At 38.9% G+C, this 23,280-nt stretch overlaps 2 protein-coding genes across 6 annotated transcripts in view; one reads left to right on the top strand and one right to left on the bottom strand.

Moving 5' to 3' along the window:
* Positions 1-752: 752 nt before the first annotated feature.
* Positions 753-3,664, top strand: mea1 (male-enhanced antigen 1). 4 transcript variants are annotated; one of them, XM_056250018.1, is made up of 4 exons: positions 753-874; positions 1,061-1,346; positions 1,466-1,571; positions 2,906-3,664. In XM_056250018.1, the coding sequence occupies exons 2-4, from the start codon at positions 1,068-1,070 to the stop codon at positions 3,067-3,069; spliced, it is 549 nt and encodes a 182-aa protein (XP_056105993.1). In that variant the 5' UTR covers positions 753-874; positions 1,061-1,067; the 3' UTR covers positions 3,070-3,664. The 4 variants fall into 4 exon arrangements, with proteins under 4 accessions (XP_056105993.1, XP_056106003.1, XP_056106013.1 ...); XM_056250028.1 differs by having other exon boundaries at positions 760-874; positions 1,058-1,346; XM_056250038.1 differs by having other exon boundaries at positions 792-946.
* Positions 3,665-5,675: 2,011 nt separating this feature from the next.
* The window catches only part of ppp2r5d (protein phosphatase 2, regulatory subunit B', delta), a 57,605-nt gene continuing 40,000 nt past the window's right edge, over positions 5,676-23,280 (bottom strand). Inside the window, exons 7-18 of one of the 2 annotated variants that reach the window (XM_056249982.1) lie at positions 21,082-21,212; positions 20,821-20,880; positions 20,598-20,706; positions 18,200-18,253; positions 17,889-18,059; positions 15,587-15,714; positions 15,341-15,442; positions 15,166-15,225; positions 14,913-14,985; positions 10,972-11,013; positions 7,018-7,128; positions 5,676-5,912 (exon numbers count right to left, since the gene is read on the bottom strand). In XM_056249982.1, the coding sequence (XP_056105957.1) occupies positions 5,775-5,912; positions 7,018-7,128; positions 10,972-11,013; positions 14,913-14,985; positions 15,166-15,225; positions 15,341-15,442; positions 15,587-15,714; positions 17,889-18,059; positions 18,200-18,253; positions 20,598-20,706; positions 20,821-20,880; positions 21,082-21,212 (1,179 nt within the window). In that variant the 3' untranslated portion in view covers positions 5,676-5,774. The remainder of the gene's footprint in view (positions 5,913-7,017; positions 7,129-10,971; positions 11,014-14,912; positions 14,986-15,165; positions 15,226-15,340; positions 15,443-15,586; positions 15,715-17,888; positions 18,060-18,199; positions 18,254-20,597; positions 20,707-20,820; positions 20,881-21,081; positions 21,213-23,280) is intronic. The other variant, XM_056249976.1, reaches the window with a different exon arrangement.

The following is a 23,280-nucleotide window of genomic DNA, read 5'->3' as shown; positions in this document are numbered from 1 at the left end:
TATTTACCATTACCACAATGTTTTAATTTATTTTGCAATTATTCGTCCTCCTCATAGATGTATATATTTACTTGTTTGTTTATTAAACAATAATAAACATGTACACCAAGATACATATTATAATAATTATAATAATAATTGATTATAATAATTTATAAATGAAAATAAATAATACACAAATAAATTATTAATCTTTACGATTTATAACTCGCCAGTTTGTAATTTTCCAAATCTGCTGTACTATAGGCCTAAGATATATTTTTAAATTTTTAAATAAACGACTAATAAGTCAAAATAAGTTTAATTAGTTGCATTTTTTAAAATTAGCTGCATTTAATAGTTTTTTTTATTGATTTACTTGTGATATTTTATTGATACTTGCAAGTATGTTAAACAGCACTGGATGGCAATAATATAAAAAAGAAAAATAATATTTTAAAAAAAATAATAATAATTAAAAGCAACAGAAGACAGTAATTCTTCACACAACTGAGTCTGACAGGGTTTTACTCAATCTTTTTTACTCAAAAGATTTAATATATTTATATTACTTTAAACATTTACATATTCATTTTTGAATATGAATAGATACAGTTACGAACAAAGAAGAATAAACACGGATTAATAATGTAAATAAATTATGAAGCCTCAAAATGAACAACAACAACAACATTAAATCTGGTATTTTTATGTACACCTTTATTTATTTATTTTTATGTACACATGTAATCGCTTAGCTAGCTCGTCGGTGTATCATGACGCAATCAATGCGCAGTTCTGCTTCTGCGCAGGACCGGAAGCAAACAACAGCTCTCCAGATTCACATACATCTGCTCAAAACATTTGGATAAAAGAGCTCGACAGAAGAAAACAGGTAACAGAAAATGACCAGAGATCATTTTCTGCATGGTGAACAGTCGCATTCATTAGTTAATTCCCTGGAATTGTAAGTGTATATGACCTAGCAGGATTGTATAGCCTTAAGCTTACATTAACAGGTGAATGTTTAACTCCATACAACACATTATTTTCTCTCACACGCGTCTGTGTGTGTTAGCAGCCAGTGAATGGAAGTGGCGAGGGCCCGAGAGATGGGTCCCGAGAGAATCTTACCGAACTCCGAGGAGGATGTGGTGCAGGACCGGCCTTTAGACACCGCAGTGCCGGAGGAGTGGAGCGGGGAGGACATGGAGGAGGACGAGGACAATGCTGGAGACGAGGACAGTGCTGGGTACTATTACCAGCCTCTGAATCAAGACCCAGACGGGATGAACAGCTCACACACAGAGCCTGCCGACGAGGCGACCGCTGCAGAGCAGCTCCAGGAGGTCCAGGACAGAATAGAGGTACAGGAGAGGTCTTTAGGGTGCCTCATCTTTCTGGGCAGCAAGTGTGGTTGGTTTTACACACTTATTTCTTGGTTTCAATACATTTGATTTGAACTGTCTCCGTCCACATTTTGCAGGCCATGGGTCTGTTCCTTCCCCAGCCTCCTCCTGACAGCGATGAAGAGGAGGATCCTGAAGGAGCGGCTGCCTGTAGAAGCCAAGTGTCCATTCCCATGGATGCAGGTACGCGTGAGAACTGACTTTACATTTGGGTCACAACACTGATATACTGTCATCATGTCACTTATTGTTTCATTACTCCTCTGTCAGTGCGTTGGACTAAAATCTCATCACCTTAATCAATGCAGCTGGCCTTAAAAAATAAAGTTAAGGAATGAAGTCATCCATAATGGTTATGTTTATAAAGTTGAATATATAACCAACTCTATCCGTATACATACAGTACACTCGCAAAAAGCAGGATATTTCATATGGTAAATCTCAACTGCATGATTGCTTTTATAATCACAAAATGTAAACTACATTATTGCACAGCTCTAATCTGCCTAATGAGATTATAAGACATGAATCGTATAAACATTAACATCATGATTTTCTGTAAAGCTGCTTTGAAACAATGTGTATTGTGAAAATCACTATTCAAATAACATTTTTAAATTGGCGTTATACAAATTAATACTAGCAGTACACAAAACGGTTGATTTAACTTATTACTAAAATATTAGTAATATACACAAGTGCAATTTTGGAATTAACAGGTGGAATGATGATTAAACCTTGGCTAAAGTATGCATGTTATTAGTCTAAAATACAGTTTGCTTTCATGTTATGCCCTATAAATATCCAGTATTTAAATTCAACACTATTTTTCTTAAATAAATGTCAAATAAAACACTAAAATGTAATACTTCAAGTGAATTTAGCCATCACACCATTATAATGTTGTACAGCATGAAAAAATATTTAAAAATGTTTCCCCTTAAATTATATTATTTAATATTAGGGCTGTCAAATGATGAATCGTGATTAATCACATCCAAAATAAAAGTTTTTTTTTTACATAATATATGTGGGTGCACTGTGCATAATTATTTTATATATATAAATACACACACATGCTTGTATATATTTAAGAAATATTTTCATGTATATACTGTATATAGATTTATATATAATTTATATTATATATAAATATAAATATTTTATATATAAATAATATTTTTTTCTTAAATATACATGCATGTGTGTGTTTATATATATATATACAAAATAATTATACACAGTGCACCCACATATATTATGTAAAAAACTTTTATTTTGGATATGATTAATCGTGATTAAATTAGGGCTGTCAAATGATTAATTTAATTGTTAGTGTTTTAGAAGACATAAAGTGATCATTAGATGACGGCAAAGGTAATCTAAATAAATGAGTACTTTAAAATATCCATTATATTACACTAATATATAGATGCATGCATTTAATAAGTGCTAATATCAACCAATTAACCAACGTGGTACCGATATATTTGAAATGTTCTTGTTTGTGTTCACAGATCACGTTGAGCTGGTGAAAAGGACCATGGCGGCCATCAATCTGCCGACACTGGGAATCCCTGCCTGGGCCCAGGAGATCTCGGACGACCAGTGGAAGGACATGGTCCAGCAAACGCTTCAGACCAGACAAAGCTCTGCAGGCCTGAGACTGGAGCGCAAGTGAAGCCTCGACACTTCTCGTACTGCATAAGCGTTAAAGGACCTTCTGACATTTGCTCATCTCAAACAAACCAAAAGGCACATTTATCACCCTAGCTGTGGTTTATACCAACTGTGGAATTCTTAAAGTGGAAATTCAATAGTTTACCTTTTAATTGCTTTGAACTTTGGCACAGCAAGTGTCCCGATTATTCAGTTACAGTTTGGAAAAAATTGTCCTGAAAACACCCAGACATATTTCAGCCTTGCTCCAAGGCAGTTGTGTTAATTATGCAGTATGTTCTTTAGCTTGATTACGTTTTTGTAAAGTGAAGTTTGGCAAGATTCAGTGGTTGCTTTTGTATGACAGTATAAACATGTAATGGTGCATCTCAGTTATGTGCCGTTTAAGTCACAAAAAAAATCATTAATCTGATTGACAATGTGCAATGAGTGACTAATCCTTTATGTATTTCACATGGCTTGAGCAACACAAATGGCCGTCACGTCTTTTGTGTTTCTTTATTGTTGTTCTGTACATACATGAACATCTGTACAAAATATGACTTTCATACTATGTAATGCTCAACCTAATTAAAGTACAACATATGTACATATGACCTGGAAAGCAGCTTAAGTCGATTAGTGTCAGACTTGGGAAGGAGGGCTGGGAGAGGAGGGAAAGGGCGAGTGTGGAGAGACCCATACTTTCTTAATTTCCCTCGGTTTGTTGTTGCTGCCGGACAAGCTGAACACGGGCCTGTCAAACTGCACCGAGGCAGGAATCAAGCTGCGTTCAAGAGTGAAGTTGCCTCTGATTGTTTCTGGAATGTTTTGGTCTATTTAGAGGCAGCTAGGTTGGCAATTCATGCTCTTGATTGCATGGACAAGTCATTCCCGTACGTACACTGATCGGCTGAGGTGATGTAACGACACTGCAAACAGCTAATGATTTAAAGACTTCACCTCTGCACTGCATACTATAGGCTGTAATAGCACGAGTCGAAACATATGCACACGTTTGGAACGATGGAAAAAGTGTAGCAGCTTGAACTCACAAGGAGCGAATTACAGCGTGAGCTGCACACTGGATAGCGACAAAGTGTAGCGTTGTCCAGCAGCCCGTAGGAGGAGTAAATGTTCCCTCACTATTGGAATGATCAAAGTGACACTTCACGGGACAGACCTTTACAACAGAGAGGGGACATCATGCATCAGAATGAAGTCATACAAGCAAACAGAACTAAAGAAAAGATGAAGTTGGGGCAGAAAGAGGGAATACTGAAGGGCAAGGGTACAATCGTAAGCAATATACATGACAATATACAGTACACAAGTAGTCGCAATTGCAAGCTGTCGCTTTTCCATATATTAAGCCTGGACAGGTAAGCGAGTATCTTTTCTCTTTAAGTATATAGTCCTATAAGGAGGATTGTATAGCGCTTGATCGTACACTAGATCAGTAAATGTTTTTCTTTACCGTTCTAATATGGAAAAAATATTGCTTTGGCGCTTTAAAGTGAAAACAACAACGAAATAAGACAATCCTGGACAGGACGGTAGTTCCCGATTTTGAACGGTTGTCGTTTTTAAAGGTTTAACGGGAGTTTGTTTTTCGTTCTCGTCTAGTTTTTATAAATCCCAGAAACCTATGAAGCAAAACAAGACAACTTACAAAAGCTAGGAGGTGAAAAAAAGCACATTGCGATTTCATGGGAATCTGTTCAAGAGGTACAAGTCTAAAAATGAAACTAAAATAGATGCATACAAAGATAAGTGGAGTGTGGACCAAGAGGCCATTGGTGCATGCGTTTAGATCACATTCTTATATGCGACTGTAAACGGACTGTATACTACTTTTACAGCATTTTTATCAAGCGCTCTGCTGGTGGTGGATATAGAGGTGATTGCTTCCACAAAGCTCCCTTACTTTTTTGTTGTTGTTGTTGATCATGATCATTAACACAATCACTAGGTCAATCTCCTCCTAATGTGTGGTCAAAAATGACTTCAGATGACGACGACCTGAAACATTTACAGCACCAGGTCCCTGGAGAAACAAAGACCTGTCTAGGAAAGCATCTGAATCAGATTCACAATCCCATGCGAGTTGAAATCTCAAAGCTTGTTTTGTAAGAAACAAGTTTCACTAGTTAGTTCTTTGTATGACATCAAGAATAACCCTGATTCACTCCCGTTTGGCTCCCATCCATGCCATCTAAAATCCAGCACAGGGTTTCCATCTCCATATCTCCAGTAACATGATTCGTTTAGTTAAGTGTGGCCCCTTCATTGCAGACACGACAGATCCGCAGAGGCAGTGATGGGAAAACAGAAGAAGCTCTCAAGCAGCGGTAAAAACGGGATAGGGAACATGCGGACAAATGGAGACGGCATAAAGTGGGCAACATAAAGTGTGGAGAGAAAAACAAAGCAACCACAACAAGAGCATACTTTGATTATCTGTAACCCACACTGCTTTCTACCAACCCAGCGGTCGCTTGTTCGGTGCGCGGATCAGCATCTATGGATGGGGGAAAGAGTTGGGGAGATGAGGAAGAGTGCATGGGAGCTCTCCACTGCTCTGTGGACTGGACTTTTGCAGACGGGGCTTTCCAACAGTGAGGGATATAGGCAGAGGAATAGAGAGGTGGGTTACAGCAGGCGACAATTTTGGACCAAGACGAGAGGAACAGTTTAGGCGCGGTGGAGGGTGCCGGCGCGCCCGCGTCAGAGGGCTTCTTGGTTGGCCGTCAGGTACTCCTCCGCTCGCTTGTGAGATTCCAGGGCTTTAATAGTGTAGACGTCCTGCGGCAGCTCAGACTTTCGCCTCATCAAAACCTTGTCTTTCTTGATTTCTTTCATCCCCTGAAAAAAGAAAAGAGTTATATTCCTGAGACAGTGCCAGACTAATGCCCAAAGTATACACCAGTTCATTCCAAAGACTTTCCTTCATCTTGGGAACACAAATGAAGATATTTTTGATGAAATCTGAGAGATCTCGGTCCCTCCATTGACAGCTACGCAACTACCGCTTTGACACTTTAAAAAGTTCATAAAGAGATCGTAAAACTAATCCATATGAATCGAGCGGTTTAGTCCAAATCTTCTGGAGAGACTCGATCGCTTTTTTATGATTAACAGATTGAATTTAGGCTTTTATTCACATAAACATTTATCAATTCACACATCAGTTGTGATAAATGGAAGCTCAAGCATGTTTGCTTGACGTGTGAGAACCAATGAGGTTCATTCTCGTTTTACACAGCACGTTTGAGCTTCAGCAAGAACCGATGAGGTTTATTCTCGTGATTTGTTTATGTTCGCTGATGAATCTTTATATGTGAATAAAAGCCTATCTGTTCATCATATAAAGCGATCGTGTCTCTTCAAAAAATTGACTAAACCGCTCAATTCATATGGATTAGTTTTACAATCTCTTTTTGAAGCATCAAAGTGGTAGTTGCGTAACTGTCACCGGAGGGACAGAAAGCTCTCAGATTTCATCAAATAGACCTTCAATTGTGTTCTGAAGAAGAGCAAAGTCTTACGGGTTTGGAACGACATGAGAGTGAGTAAATGATGACAATTTTTTCATTTTTGGGTGAACTAACCCTTTAAATATAATACATTTACACTTATTTGATGCTGTTGTACCGAAAAGCAAACCTGTAATCTAAATAAGCTGTAGTTTCTTTCATTTGTGTTAATGTTCAGTTTCAGTTGGCTTATGTTAAAGCTGAAAATGTATCCAGCCAAAAGCATGTTTTTGTTTTTCCCCAATATTATTTATTAAAGCAGCATCGCATTGTCAAAATTAAGTACCATATTAGCCCCAAAAGAGCGTGTATTGCGCTCTAGCTAGAAATGAGTTTGGCACTCATGCTCTAGAACAAACTCGCATGTCGATACCCACCAATCCACTGCACAGGCTTTTTTGTTGCTGTGAAGATCTGCAAGTGTTTGGTTGTACCTGTGAGGCTTCTGATTCCACAGTCTTCTTCAGCAGCTGGATGTCCTCGGCTGTGGGGGTCTCGGTCTCCATCGAGTACAATGGCATCCCTCCTTCATTATACATCATATACTGCACACACACATGCCATTTACACATTAATGAAGCTAGTTCAGACCTACACATACATGTGCTCGGCTGGGCAGGACTGCTTTACGTTATTTACATGGGAGAACAAGAAATGTATTATTAATGGGTGTTGTCACGGGTGGGTGGGCCCAAATCTATTACATTTTTAAAACGTAATATTTTACTGATTGTGTTTTTGTGCTGGTGCCTTGCTGACTCACGAAGATATTCATATTTTTCATATTCTATGCAGTGGTCGGTTCACAGCAGTGACAGAAATTAATATTTTGATTAAGAGGCAACATTTGCCACCTTAAATTGTTTTTTTCAGGGGCATTTTCACCTATATATGGACATTTTTTCTAAACTTATTTAGAGTTATGCATCACCTTTAATGTCAAATACTATCATTCAAATTAAATTATACAGTAATTATACAATAATACTTAATTATATAATAATCATACAGTACCACTGTTACCAGTCAAATTAAATCATTCAATCAAAATCCATCTTTGCAGTGCAGAGGTGACAGAAGCAGCATCAGAAGTGGCATTAATATATTTACACTCCATTTACAACTGCAAAAATTAAGCTATGAGATATATATTTTTAAATCAATATTCAATATTTAAATATGAAATGATTTCTAATTTTAACATTTTATTTAAAGGGTACTTTAAATATGAAACCGCAGCGGCAAATCACTGTCTTAATAAGTGAGTTGAGGGAGTCATTCATTCAACCGATTCGTTCAAACGGCTGATTCATTCGGTAAAAAGCAAGTGATTCGTTCAAAACGCGGATTTCAGTCAAGAAATCATCGCTGTCGGTTGCATTGAGACTCTGCTACGGTTTCATTTTGAAATTATAGTCGGCGAAATAAAGGGAAAACAAACCATATTAACAATATTGTGTCTAAAAAGTAGTTTCAATGTTAACTTATTGTTAATTTAACAGTTGTATAACATAAATATCACACTTGGAATCGTGCACGGGAAAACGGCACTCTTTCTGATGTGATATTCTAATATAAGAACATAATATGATATAAATATAAGACAAAAATTAATTTGGGGACATAACAGTTACACTGCACACATCACGCAGTGAAAGCACGAGACAAATGCGATGTCAGCTCGCAGTGCCTCGTACATCGTTAAAACAATGATTACAATATCATAATAGACAATACACATCGCACACCATACGCACATAAAGAATGAACTTACGACTGAACTGACAGTAACGACCTTTCTTCTCCTTCTCTCCTCTCGCGTGCAGGAGACAGTTATGCTGCCGCGACTCGCGAGTGACGCGAAATGTCACGTGAACGAGCAAATCCACAAAGATAGAATAATAAATAAATAAAAATACGTACGCTAATTAGATAGTTTTAATTTGGAAAAGCTTTTAGATATGTCTAAGTCAAAGTGTCATCTAAAATTTAAGACCTTTCATAAGTAAAAATAAGACTTTATAAGACTTTTTATGGTCTTAAATTTTAAAAATCTAATTTAAGACTTTTTAAGACTTTTTAAGGATCCGCGGGAACCCTGTCATGCCAAGAGTTCTAAAGACAGCATCCATTCAATTATTTTAGAAAAAAGGTCTGAAATGTTTTTAAATATAAAGAAAAAAATTATAGATTCACCATTTGTGAGGTGGCAGCGAGCTATAATGCACATATTTGTTCTTTTTGTGTGTTTCTTAGAGGTTGAATTCATATCAAAATCTGCCAAACTTCCCATACTACTTCTGAATAGGATGTCTACTTCATAAATTGTATGAAAATTTTGGAAATAAGGGTTCATATCACTCAAAACACATACAGAAATGGAGGCACCCTTATATGGGCAGTAATGGAGTCTGGCTGTGCCCTAGTGGAAGTGTTCGGTACTGCGTCCACACACACTCTCACTGAAAGCTCATTTTTTGAGATATCAACCTAAAATTTGAAACACAACTTGTTCAGATTTTTGGCTTTGACTTTTTGCAGTTTTAGAGTCGCCCAGGTTTTAAAAATATACACTCACCGGCCACTTTATTAGGTACCCCATGCTAGTAACGGGTTGGACCCCCTTTTGCCTTCAGAACTGCCTCAATTCTTCGTGGCATAGATTCAACAAGGTGCTGGAAGCATTCCTCAGGGAGTTTGGTCCATATTGACATGATGGCATCACACAGTTGCCGCAGATTTGTCGGCTGCACATCCATGATGCGAATCTCCCGTTCCACCACATCCCAAAGATGCTCTTTTGGGATCTGGTGACTGTGGAGGCCATTTTAGTACAGTGAACTCATTGTCATGTTCAAGAAACCAATTTGAAATGATTAGAGCTTTGTGACATGGTGGAAGTAGCCATCAGAGGATGGGTACATGGTGGCCATAAAGGGATGGACATGGTCAGAAACAATGCTCAGGTAGGCCGTGGCATTTAAACGATGCCCAATTGGCACTAAGGGGCCTAAAGTGTGCCAGGAAAACATCCCCCACACCATTACACCACCACCACCAGCCTGCACAGTGGTAACAAGGCATGATGGTTCCATGTTCTCATTCTGTTTACGCCAAATTCTGACTCTAACATCTGAATGTCTCAACAGAAATCGAGACTCATCAGACCAGGCAACATTTTTCCAGTCTTCAACTGTTCAATTTTGGTGAGCTCTTGCAAATTGTAGCCTCTTTTTCCTATTTGTAGTGGAGATGAGTGGTACCCGGTGGGGTCTTCTGCTGTTGTAGCCCATCCGCCTCAAGGTTGTGCGTGTTGTGGCTTCACTAATGCTTTGCTGCATACCTCGGTTGTAACGAGTGGTTATTTCAGTCACTGTTGCCCTTCTATCAGCTCGAACCAGTCTGGCCATTCTCCTCTGACCTCTGGCATCAACAAGGCATTTCCGCCCACAGAACTGCCGCTCACTGGATGTTTTTTCTTTTTCGGACCATTCTCTGTAAACCCTAGAGATGGTTGTGCGTGAAAATCCCAGTAGATTAGCAGTTTCTGAAATACTCAGACCAGCCCTTCTGGCACCAACAATCATGCCACGTTCAAAGTCACTCAAATCACCTTTCTTCCCCATACTGATGCTCGGTTTGAACTGCAGGAGATTGTCTTGACCATGTCTACATGCCTAAATGCACTGAGTTGCCGCCATGTGATTGGCTGCTTAGAAATTAAGTGTTAACGAGCAGTTGGACAGGTGTACCTAATAAAGTGGCCGGTGAGTGTATATATTATATATAAAATATGAATAATACAATTTTTTACTTTGTACATTTTCATAAACTCAAACTTCTATAACTTTTTTTCTGTTTCACTTTCTTAATTTATTTCACTTCTACAAAAATCTGCCAAATGTCTTCTTTAAAACGAGACCAATCTTACGTCTATATTCCAAAGCATTCTTGAATTACAACCATTTAAGTTCGAAATGTGCATTTTCATGTATATTCAAAAAAAGGGGGGTGACAGTTAACAGGTTAAAGTTTGAGAGGCTGCTCACTGCAGAGTGAATGGGTGGAGCTTCACCCTATTCCTAAACCTAATTAGGTTGAGCTCCACCCATTAAGCGCAGAGAGGGGAAGCGGTCACTTGACATCATTTGGTTCTGCAGTAAGCATCTTGTTCAATTTACTGGATTATGCAAAAATAGACATAACTGCATGGTTATTAAAATATGAACCATTTGTGTTGAGTTTCCAGCAAAGACTGTGATACTGGATTTTTTTTGTTCATACCACCCACCCTACATCTAAACAGAACTTGAAAGGAAAGATGAAAGTAACCCAAAGAGTAAGATGAATGCATAATAACGATACCGTTACAGAAATACGTGACTCACCTCCTCCTGAGCCAGACCGGGCCGCAGCTGAACCTTTGTACTCTGTGAAAATCAAAAACTTGAGGTTGATAAACACACATTCACAGGATTCCTCATCACATCCTGATTAAATCGTGGGTTCTTTTTGTGTTTGCCCTCAGAGCACAGAGAGAGACGAGTGGTGGTAATTATACTCGTCAGGAGTAGTTTGGAGTTGATTCATTTTAATTAGGATACGTACAAAATTAGCTGCACACAAAGCTTGTGCATCTGATCATAAATTAATTTCTCAATTTTCTCCTATAACATATGACTTCACTAGCTATGCTTCCATCCACCTATTTTTGCGCGCATTTTGAGATATCGCATAAAAAAAAAACCTGTTGGAAGCGCATAAACTCTAAAAATGTGCATTCAAAAACGTATGCACTCAATTGAGTCCGGATACATTTTTTTTATCCGATAACATGACATAACCAATGCATAAACTATGATGGAAACACATTTGCCGAATATATTCCATAATGTGCATCAAAAAAGTCAGAATTTGCGCGATGGGACAGCATAACTGAGGAGCGATCTTGTTGCACAGCATCTGAAATGCTGTTGTGATCATTCTGAAATGGCAAAGTCTCATGTCGTCTAAGTGGTTCAGTATAATTCCCTCCCAGACCTGTCTTACACGACTGCGCTCCCAAACAGCAGCATACGCCTCAGAAAGCATGATAACATGACTGCGTTTATTGTGTTTCGTCTGCACCGTTTCCTTCCAGCGACCCGAAGAGAACAAAATCGTCACTTCCGGATAAACTGGCGCTAAGTCAATAAGACCATCTCTGGCTAAATATCATTTAAAGCAACACCACCAAGGAACTTTTCCTCTTCGGTCGCCCTACAGGTTGGAAGCGGAATTGTCCATTACCGCTGTCGTAAATAATTTAGCCCACCGCAGCCTACTCAGTCCTTCCAGAAAAACGCTGAGTTTTTTTGTGATTGTTGCGGGCAAAAATCCTTGATTACGTGGCCCGTTTTCTTTAAAAATGCGATGGAATATGCGGGATATTTATGCAATTTTTTGCGACGAAATTGCGGGAACTTGCAAAAATTGTGGTTTGATGAAAAAGAGAAAAAAAAGTGATTCCCCAACACCCTGTTCTCACTAGGCTACTACCTTAATGTAAAGAGTCCTTTCTTATTACTTCCTATGATAAGCAAGCACAACTACATCACAGAAAGTGCTGGAAATATTTAATTTCTCATCTTGTTTTATTTCAGACTGTAACGAGTGGAAATAAGGTGTGGCCCCTTTAAGAGTTGCGCGCTCCCTGTCTAACTGTCTGCAGTATGTGCGCCTCAAACACCCCATGTGTGCGGGTAATTTCTGTTTGATGCTACTTCTTTTAACTTATTTTGTTTATTAAGTAACGATGTGGACGGTAGAACGTGTGACAGACAGTTATACGAGTTCGATTTGGGAATAAAGTGCGAGTTGTGAGATGCCAATCGCCTCCGTGAGTCTGTCTGGCCTCTCCAATAACTTCAGCTGTGAGCTATCCCTATTTTTCTTCCCGACACAACGCGTTACAAGACCTTAATAAACACATCAAACTTACAAAACATTGATGAGTCAAACCAGTTCTGTAGCTTTACTAGAGGAATATGCTACAACTTCAGTAAAAATGAATAAATGAAATATTTAAAAATAAAGTGTGCTCCTGTTTTACAGCTTTTCGATGATGTTCACGTCACGTAATTACGTCACTTCATAACGTTCCCATGGCAACAGGGGGAAACAGCTGCTCTCGTGTGAAGCAAACGCAACATTTTCCAAATTTCTGCTAAGATATATGTGACTTTTTATAATGCGGGGATTATGAAATCATGCAAGCCCCGCATATTTTGCGCGGAAATCAGCAATTTATGCGGCGAAATTGCGGAGTATTTGAAAAAATGCGACCCCCGCATAAATATGCGGACTTTGGCTGATTATGCATTGAATTCAGCGATCGCATAATCGCGTTTTTCTGGAGGGACTGCCTACTGTCGCACGCGCACGCGCACGCTCGCTGTTTATCCAGCACCGGCTTTGGAATCAACAATGGCAGACATCCCAACCTGCAAGAAGTCATTTGAGGGAGGTATATCTTGGTGACTGGATTGTTGACGGGGGGGTGGCGGGTTGACTAGCTTTCGTGAGGCACACTCGCAAGGTCTCTCGCTCTCTCCCTCTCTGCCGTGCTCGCGCTATGCATGTTGTGCGTGCAGTAGGGCTGACTTCTAATAGTCGACGATTCGATTCGGAGAGGTCTGATTCGACTGTGAACCTCATAGTCGAATAGTAGGGTGTTATGTAACTAGGGGTGTGACGGTTATTATATAACCGTGAGACCGACGGTTATAGTTGAACACCGTAATTAGAACTCTATAACCGCCAAAACCGTGCTATTCAAATATTTTTTACAAACATTTTTTATCATAGAGAATGTTTAAATACTAATATCATCTTACGAGGGAAGCGGAGCCGGAGTTAGTGGTGCGATCGGAGGCTGAGTGCTGGGGATGATTCGGGAGAGGTCTGTGCCCCTTTACCGATCAGAGCGCGCGCTGACACGGAGTAAAGCCTTGCTTATACTCGACGCGTCCGCACGAGCGCGAAGGTGCGGACGGCAAAAAATGACGTGTTGGGTGCGCAAGACCCCATTTCGCTTGGTTGTGTGCACAGCTTTTTTGGTAACAGCGCGCGACACCGCATCTGAGGATGAACGACTTCAAGCCGAATCTGCCCGAGCATGTAGGCTACGTCTCACCGCACCGGCTCGCAGTTTGCGCGTTAAGGTTTTGTTTACTGTGTGTGATTTATTTAAAACAAAGCACGTTCATTGCAACTTTTTTTTTTTTTTTTTAAGGATTCATTTAATGGAAAGCACATTCACTTCTAGTTGTCTTCCTGTTCATTTTAAATAAACGTAGAGCGAGTTGTCCTATAACAGACGAACAGTTATTCAACCGAACGTCTAGCAGCTATCTAAAAAAAAAAAAAAGGTTCGACTATCAGTCGACTACGGCAAAATCTAACGAATCAGATTCGACTATGAAAATCCTTAGTCGAAAACAGCCCTAGCGCGCAGTATGTTCTGTCTCGCTCGCGCGCTCTAGATTCCGGCAGATTTTAACTAATTTGCGGGCATCAGGGAGACGCTATCAATATGCGGGAGACTCCCAGGCCACAGACAATTCGAGGAAGTGGTGGGGGAAGTGACGTATGCCGTAAAGCAGTCGAGTTTTGTAGTTCTTTTTGTGCTTGGGTTACTACCCGAAACCCAAAGTTACATAGTGCGAGTAAAAGCGATACAGACCACGTCAGGCTATGGCAGACGTGTCATTTAACCTATTGTAAGTCGATGTACCATCACAAGGGTCTTGGAAATATATTATGAAGGTTGAAAAGTTCCATAGTGTTGCTTTAAAAAATTTGAAAGTTGCTGCAGTAGGAGAAGCCTCTGTATTTAATAACTTCCATTTATCTTAATGATATTTAGCCAGAGATGGTCTTATTGACTTAGCGCCAGTTTATCCGGAAGTGACGATGTTGTTCTCTTCGGCTCGCTGGAAGGAAACGGTGCTTTATTCGCAAATGTTTTATGCGATGTTCAAATTTTGAGTTAAATTCACAACTTTGGATGAAAACATAGCTACTGACAGTTTGATTGTGTCCTATTTGACTGTATCTGTGTACACTACCATTCAAAAGTTTTGGGTCAGTCAGTATTTTCTCTTATGCTCACCAAGGCTGCATTATAGTTAGATCAAAAATGCCGTAAAAATAACTTATCTATTTAAATATTTTAGTAATGTATTCCTGTGTTGGCAAAGCTGAATTTTCAGCAGTCATTACTCAAGTCTTCAGTGTTACTTGAGAAGTCATTATACAATTCAGTGTGTGTGCAGCGGAGGGTGTTTACCTGAGGGTTCTGTTTCGCTAGTTCTTCAATTTTATGCCACATTTCTTCCCGTTCCTTAAGTTTGTACTTCTCTCTAGGGAAGAACAGGAAAACAACAAAGAGTTAAGGATATGTCAGAGAAAATAACTCGTATGTATATTATGTGGATCCATATGGTTGCCACAAGCTTAGCTCAACACAACCAGCTTGCTTAGTAATTCTGCTTAGAGAACAAAGACAGCCACTGAGTCTCAAAATCTAGAGAACTGCCTACCTAGACATCATCTCTGGGCATGTTCGATGCCCAAAATGCTGTCTCTCTCTTTGTAGTTCACTAGGATTTGAGACAGTAAATGACAACTGCTGACAAGACCTTCTCAAACAAGCCTTTTACAATCTTTACACCTTTTTTCGCCTCATATTCTCTCTTTCTTGCCTCGTTCACTTACTTCTGCTTCTCAGCCTTGTACTGCTGAGTGCAGTCATCAAACAGCTTCTGGTTCATCTCCATAAAGAGCTTAAGAGCGTTGTAGATAAGCCCGTGGATTGTCCTGCAGGAGAAAGCACCGCATTATTACTCCAGACATTTGAACAGAACGTTCTTTCCTTCAGGTGTTCATTCATTCAAAGATATGTCTTATTGGAAAAAACAAACAGATTGTGACTGTACACAATCTGTCAAAGTGTGGCTGTACTTGTTCCAGTGGCTCTTGGAGTTCTTGTAGAGAGCGGGAAACATGATGGGGAGGATCTTGGCAGCGTTGTCGCTGATCAGGCTCATGATGTACTCATTGTTCCAGTAATACAATGCTCTTTCAGCAACCTGGAACACACATGACATTACAGATCAATGACTCAAACATGCTACAAAACTCCACATGCATATGCTAGTACTCTCTTTTTATATTATTGCATATCGTCGCTTTCGGGTGGAAACCTTGTATCTCCAAAAATGCTACTTTTTAAGAACTGAAAAAAACGCTCTTTAATTTTTTTTTTATTTAAACACCACATTGTCAAAGTTAATATTGTGTCTTTATTATGGGTTTCAGACATTTGCATGTGTCATTGTTATGAACATTTAATCAAAATCAAGCTCAAATGGAGGTTTTTGACCAGCGAAATTCGTACGCGTTTTGTCCATCATTAGATTTAGGGTCCCAAGGGCGAGCCGGAACATCTATTATTCCCCATGCCATACAGGAACTTAATTTTTTGTGTTTATTGTAGGTCGAAACCTACCTTATTTCAGTCGGCTGCGCTGCTTTCCATTTTCTGTTGTTGTATGTTTATGGTGGTAGTGTCATACTCTTAACTGTGTGTATTTTAATGTAATTTTAACTGTGGTGTCACTGATGCATATCTGTTCAGAGAAGTCATAGACAAATTTCCACTAAGGTGGACAATAAAGTCTAATGAATAAGTATGCAGTAAGTGCATCTCAGTATGTTTCCAGCAACTTACAGATAATAAAGTTTACTGTGGCTATGTGGACACTTAAGCTTTTTCGGTCATTTGGCCAAAATCTTATGTTACTAAAGACGAGCTTTGCTTTGCATATGATATTCGACGACAAATGCTAAAATTGTCTTCTCCGCTCCTCAAATACATTAAACATTAGCCTTTATATATAGTGTTTCATGAGTAATAAAAACACTACGTATTCAAAGAACCAGGTCTTTATTTACTCTTGCAAACAAGCAGAGATGCTCCAAACTGTGTGCGGCTCTTCATTCACGATAGAGGTGGGCGAAGTTATGAGGTTTGACTGACAGTTTGAGGATCCAATGGAGTTACGAGGTTTAGTCACAAGCTCCAAATACTTTTAACCCTTGTGAATCAATTAAAAAAATGTCCATTTTGTCCAATAGTGGACAAAAAAATTGTGTCAAAAAACTCAAGCTTCGGAGCACAGATTTAAGTTGGGTCTCATTTTAAAGAAGACCCTTGGCAGATTATTGCTGAAGTAAAAAATTGTAAAAAGTAAAAAAAAAAAATAATAATAATAATAAAAAAAAGTATATAGGTTTAAAGTTTATGAAAATGATTTATGAACATTATATTATATAACATGTATATTTTATGAAACATGTTGAACTCTACAACTTATAGAAATTCAAAGCCATAAATCTAAGCAAGTTGTCCAAATTTGAGGATGATATCTCAAAAAATGAGCTTTCGGTAAGATATTGTTTGGGTGCAGTAACAGATTTTCCCCATTAGATGCCAGCAAAACTCCACTGGTCACACAGTGGTTGGATTTTAGATTTGCAGTTGAGTTTTTCTCTCTCAAATGTTACAAGCACACACACACACATTTTTTTATTACACACATAAAAGCCACACTCAGACATCCATACCAACACACCCACACAATTATCGCTGCATAATTTATCCGAATGGCTCTATAATATGCCGAAGCAGAAAACAGGAATAAAGCGAGTATTTGCTTTATAGGCCAAACCTGGAAAAATGGCACCATCTGGTAAAAAAATAGTAAAAATTTTAATTTTGAAGCCTTGCCAACGGAATGAAAGCCTCTTAAAGACTGCATCATTTTATAGTTAAATGGCCCTGGGATTAAAAATAGCAGTTTTAATGGATTTCACTGCGGACATTTTTGTCCAAAAGGCGCTGAGAGGAACTATTTTGTGTACCTAGTGCATAATAGATTTTTTTAAAGGAAATGGGGGTGAAATAGTCCAATAAAATCCCAATAAAAATACACACCTGTGCCAAATTTTATGCAGTTAGCATTAACACGGGCAAAGTGATAAAAAAACTAAAATGTCCATACGGATGCACAAGGGTTAATTGGTTAAATACTTGCAAAACCCACAGACAGACGTAAAGGGTTACCAATAGTAATGATTTATGGAAAAAAAAGAGAGATGAAATAAGGAGATACAAGGTTTCTGCCCGACATCGACGATATGTAAAAGATTATGTAAATGATGCCCAATGTTCAGTGATAGAACGAGATCAGTGCTTTCATACCTGGAAGTGTGGACTTGATACACACTTGGCCAGCTGTCTAAACAGAGGCTCCATGACTTTAACAAACTCTGAGGGCTCAATGACATCCAAGATTTCCTCCAGTTCATTCAGAAACATCACCTCCTTAGGACTGTGGGTCTTAGGCCAGAACTTCAGCAGGCCCATAATCACCTGATGCCGAAGAGGAAGACACAAGGCTGAGAGAGTCATCTTTGCACCAGTTAAGTTCAAGTTCACCATGAATAAAGAATTTATACAGAAAAATACTTAGTGACAGAAAACGGTGCAGTTGCCAATGCTGTAAATCTTACAGGTTCAGTGAGGCTGCTGTCCTTTTCCAAAAACTGCACCACACAGTAGGCCAGCTGAAAGCACAGAAAATTACTTTCCCCCCCAAAAAGAACACAATTCATGGGTTTCAGTCACGTGACTTTTTTGTTGTGGCCGCCATCTTTAGGACCATTGCGTTAAATCGCATAATCTCTCCCTGGTGATCGGAAAGATGTTGCACACTTAAATAGCACAGATGAAAAGCAACGGTATTTAAATAAAATAGATACTTTAGGTATAGATCCGTATTTACTGTTAAACGAACTGCTGACTCCACTAAAGTCTAGTAAAAACTTGCCAAATTTTACGTTTGCTGACATTTACATCTAACGTTACCTCGTCCACAATCCCTCTCCATGTCCCCACCACTTTTGAAACATCTCGCGGCACGGATGTACCAATACACATAAATAAAAGTAAAATAAGAGGTGATCTAGCACGCTGAAATGTGTTGTTTTTTAAATCAAGTGATCAAAGTGCTTGTTGACTCTGGATCAGTGGTGCAGAAACAGTGTTCTCTCGTGACTCGCGCACACCGCACAGTCTTCACACGGACGCGCGCTTTAATGAAATCACAAAATAAAATGCACACAAATGTGTTCCTGACTGATATACAACCACTGATAAACACAATCGATTTTAATAAGGGTTTTTTAATAAAAAAGGGTACGAGGGCGGATTAGAACCCAGAACCTCTGACACGCTTGGCAAAAGTTCCGCCACTGGACCATCAAAGTACATATGTAATATAGTCGGATGTTGAATGTCATTAAACAACAAATTAAATTCAATGGACTATTTACATTGATTGCTGGACATCGTAATGTTATTGTACAGGTATATCTGATTTATGATTTAGTGTTGTATTAAATGCCCCCATGAAGAAAATTTTCTTGATAACAGGAAGGGTAAGTGGCACTCTGTTAATCAAGCAATATTAACGTTACACCAGTAATCGCTGAACATAAAAGCATCGCTGAACTGAATTGCTAATAATGTTGTAAAGCACATATCTCTTGTATTATCAGTGACGTTTGGACACCTTTATTTTCAATTCTCATTTATTTGTATGGCGCTTTTCACAATCAAAGCAGCTTTTTTAGAAAATGCATGTGTCTACATTACAATTTAGAGTGTCCGAGTTATGCATTTCAGCAATGTATATAAATCATGCAGTTAGCTAATAATCTATTAATTTAAAAAATGCATTAAGGCAGAAACAGTGAGCTGTAGTTTAGCATACTGAAGCAGGTAACAACAACATAATTCAGCCAAACGTATAACTAAGGTTATAATGTAAATATAGATAGCGGTCTAGAATAAGGTTGTATAGAGAATACGTGTTCCAATTGTAAACTACATGTTTTAATTTAGCTAGCTAACCTGTAATTTGCTAATTTTACTTTTATATAAATTTCCAGGTCAACGTTAATTTCTCAACATATCTTTGTGATTTGCTGTTATCACAGTTTACAGCACAGCAGATAGACGGCATGTTGCAATTCGGTCCTACAAATGGCGGCCGCTCCACTGTGTGACGTCACATGAAATCTATGAATAGGATGACTAACATTGAGCCACTGCTATTCCTAATTCTATTAATACATTGTGCAAAACATCATAACCTCTAATACTTATAAACTATGGATACAGTGAGGCAGGGGAGGGCGATATGCTGGATGAAGCACTAAACTGGAAAATATGAATTCTTTCACATGTGGTTATGCAAAATTCATGGGTGTTTCACTTTCAAATATCACTGCGAAGAAAGAAATGTAAGAGCTTGTTAGAAAAAAGGTGCATCCTCATGGTGTGGAACTAAACCAACGCCCCTTAGTTGCTGTAGTGTAAAGCTTTCCTACTTGCCCTTGGTCTAATGTCAGACATGAAGAGAAATGATTGAACTGAACGCATTACCTCAAATCTGAAATAACTATTAGCTGCCAAAAAGGTCTCCAATTTTTTTGGTTCCGAATTTTTTTCAAATGCAAGCAAATAAAATTGTATTTTTAAAAATTATTTCTTTATTTTTAAATCATGCAAGCAAGAGTGCTATTCAGCCTCGGGTTACCAAGAGTCTTTCATTCAGTACCATGAGTTTGCATATTTTTCTTCCTCCCCAATAGAAGCTTAAAATGATACGTGGACTGATAAAAACAGAGAAACATTCCAGTGTTATACAAAATGATTAACGCCAGTCAGCCAATCACATTTTAGGACTTGAACTAACGGTGGTTAATGCAATTACTAAAAGTTTTGAGAATACTGTAAATTTTACAGTAGAATTTTTTCACACAATCACTTTAGTGAAAGCAATCCTTTCAGCATAAAAGTCCTCAACAAAACAAATATGTTCAGAAGAGTCTTCCTTAAGCGTACCTGTGGGTGATAGACGCTGAGAGACTTGACTTTGTGTAAAGGCAGAAGCACTCTGATGAGGAACATTTTGTGCTCCTCTTTCAGCGGCAGGGCAAAGCCATTAATTATGCTGTGGGAAGAACATGAGATCGGTCATGTGACGGACAGGTTCTTTCAGTCCGGCAAAGAGAGAAAGACCTCACTTCAGATTTGTCATGGCAACACTGATAGTGGTCACACTCACCTTCCTAAGATTTCTAAGAGCTCTGCAATCCCATTGTGATGCTCCGTCTCGTATATAAACCTACAGTGCGAGATCAAGGACATCGACTCAATGGATGAATTCTGGAAGAGCTTCCCGTTTTCTCACAATCGCCAAGCTTGGCTAATTCAAAGACAGACTTGCATCTAAGAGCTCACAGTTTCTGCATCTACTCTTACAAAAAAAGTTTATGAATGAGAACATTTTGATAGCCGAAGGAACCATATGCAAAGGACAGCTTGCCTGTAGAATATATTGTTGATCTGCCGACGGACGTAGGCTCTCAGCCCCAGGAACTTTCCATAGATCCTGTGCAGGATGGTTTTTAGGAAGTCCCGCTCTCTGGGGTCTTCACTGTCAAAAAGCTCCAGAAGCTGAAGAGAAATAAGGTCAACCGAATCCATTAGCTCAATCATTAGTTGGGTTCTCAGACCCAATCCCAGTAGCTACGTTTACATGCATCCAAATACATCCGTTTATAATCAGACTGATAGCTCAAACCTGTAAACACTTGTAAACAAACAGTTAGTGTAGACCTTATATAATCTGATCAAAAGGGGAAAAAATAAAGCATGAGACAAAATATTAGCTAAATACATGCTAAAAAAGCTCTTGTGACAAATCTCAGCTTTCATTTTAGATATGTCATCAATCCAAAAGGCAGTTCCAGTGACATTACCAGTGGCTTTCTCATGTTATGAACCCGGTGGCTGCGCTGAAGTTTTGCTCAGAATACATGTAAACGAATCGGACTGCAGTGTTTAGGGTTCATATAACCAATCATTTCAGATTCTGAAATCGGATTGGACTTATTTGAAAAAGAAAAAGTGTATGTAAACATACCAAGTAGTGGTGCAACGGATCATCATTGATCCGTGATCCGTTCGGATCAATATCTTCGGTTCGGCACACACGTGATCCGCGGATTGATTTATGAAAAGAAAAAAAAACTTGTACGCATGTTCAGTCCACACACACATCTCCCCAGCGTGGTCATGGCGAGCGGAGGAACGGAGGAGCTTGAACGCCCGCGTCATTTAAATCCCCTGTATGGGAGCATTTTGGCTTCCCTGTCAAATATAATGATGAAGGAAAGAGGTTAGTGGATAAAACCGTGACGGTGTGTGTAGTAGGGTGGCCATACGTCCGGATTTTGACCGGACAGTCCAGAGTTGCGCTGAATTGGCCTAAAAAAATGAACTTATAAAAATCCCGCATATTGATAGCGGCTCCCGCAAATTAGTTCAAATCTCCCGGAATCTAGAGCGCACATGCGAGACAGAACATACTGCGCGCATAACTGTGTAGCGCGCACGGCAGAGAGGGAGAGAGCGAGAGACCTTGCGTGTGTGCGCATGTAAGACAGAGAGCATCCTGATTGGCCCGTTTCGGTAAGTCAACCCCCCTAATATCTCTAAAAATAAGATATTATGCCTTGTGCACTTTAAGCTGATTTTATATATTCTAATTTAATAATTTAAAAGTGTTAATAAACAAAAAGACAAAAATCGTGTGTTTATTTGTCTTGTCTTTTTTGCTGATCCGAAAAATGATCCGATCCGTGACTCTGATCCGAGAAACAATCCGAACCGTGAGTTTTTTTATCCGTTGCACCACTAATACCAAGTGAGTTGTACTCCATATCACACTCTTGAAACACTGCTAGGTCAATACAATTCTAGGCCCAGAATCCTGCTCTCCAGATACCAGTATTATCATTAATAATAAAAAAATCTGTCCACCAAAGTGCACAAAGTAGGGACGCCCCGAGCTGATCTCAAGGATTGGTATCGGGCCGATTAAGATTTTTTTTAAACTGATCGGTATCGGCTATCCTACGCCTGATCCTTTATTTAACATCAACTCGCGTGGCGTGCAAGAACCAATGAGGTCTGTTCTAGCGTGTCACACACGTTCAAGCTTCTGTTAAGCATAAGTCCTCTTTTATCTGGCGTAAGACTACATGAGAAGTTGTTGCCATTACGCATTATCTTTGTTCTGCTGTTTTCATTTGTGCTATTTCTTGTAATTTCATCATCTGTTCTTATTTTATTACAGACTGTATATTAATAATTTACAATTATATAATGCTATAGAACTTATTCATTTGTTTTGTTCTTGGATTCCATGTAAAGGCTGGTGAGTAAAAAAGAAAATTTACTACCCAATGGTGAGTCAAGCTTCATAGATACATATATATATATATTAGGGCTGTGAATCTTTGGGTAGGCAGCGAATCGATTCGATTCACGATTCATAGGTTTTCGATTCGATTCAAGAACGATTTTTTGCAAATTCAGAAAGATTCGATTCAATGCGATTCACATTAAAATTCGATGCGATTCGATTAATTCGATTCGATTCTTAATTTTTTATATGCATTCATAGGATTATTTAAATGCTTCCCCCTATGGGTCTTAGTCAGGGTGTGAATTATACAGC

The sequence above is a fragment of the Rhinichthys klamathensis genome, unplaced genomic scaffold, assembly GCF_029890125.1.
Source record: "Rhinichthys klamathensis goyatoka isolate OS25496 unplaced genomic scaffold, OSU_Roscu_1.1 h1tg000003l_1, whole genome shotgun sequence".
Lineage (NCBI taxonomy): Eukaryota > Metazoa > Chordata > Actinopteri > Cypriniformes > Leuciscidae > Rhinichthys > Rhinichthys klamathensis.
The sequence above is the reverse complement of the archived record's forward strand: the minus strand, read 5'-3'. Positions and strand labels throughout refer to the sequence as shown.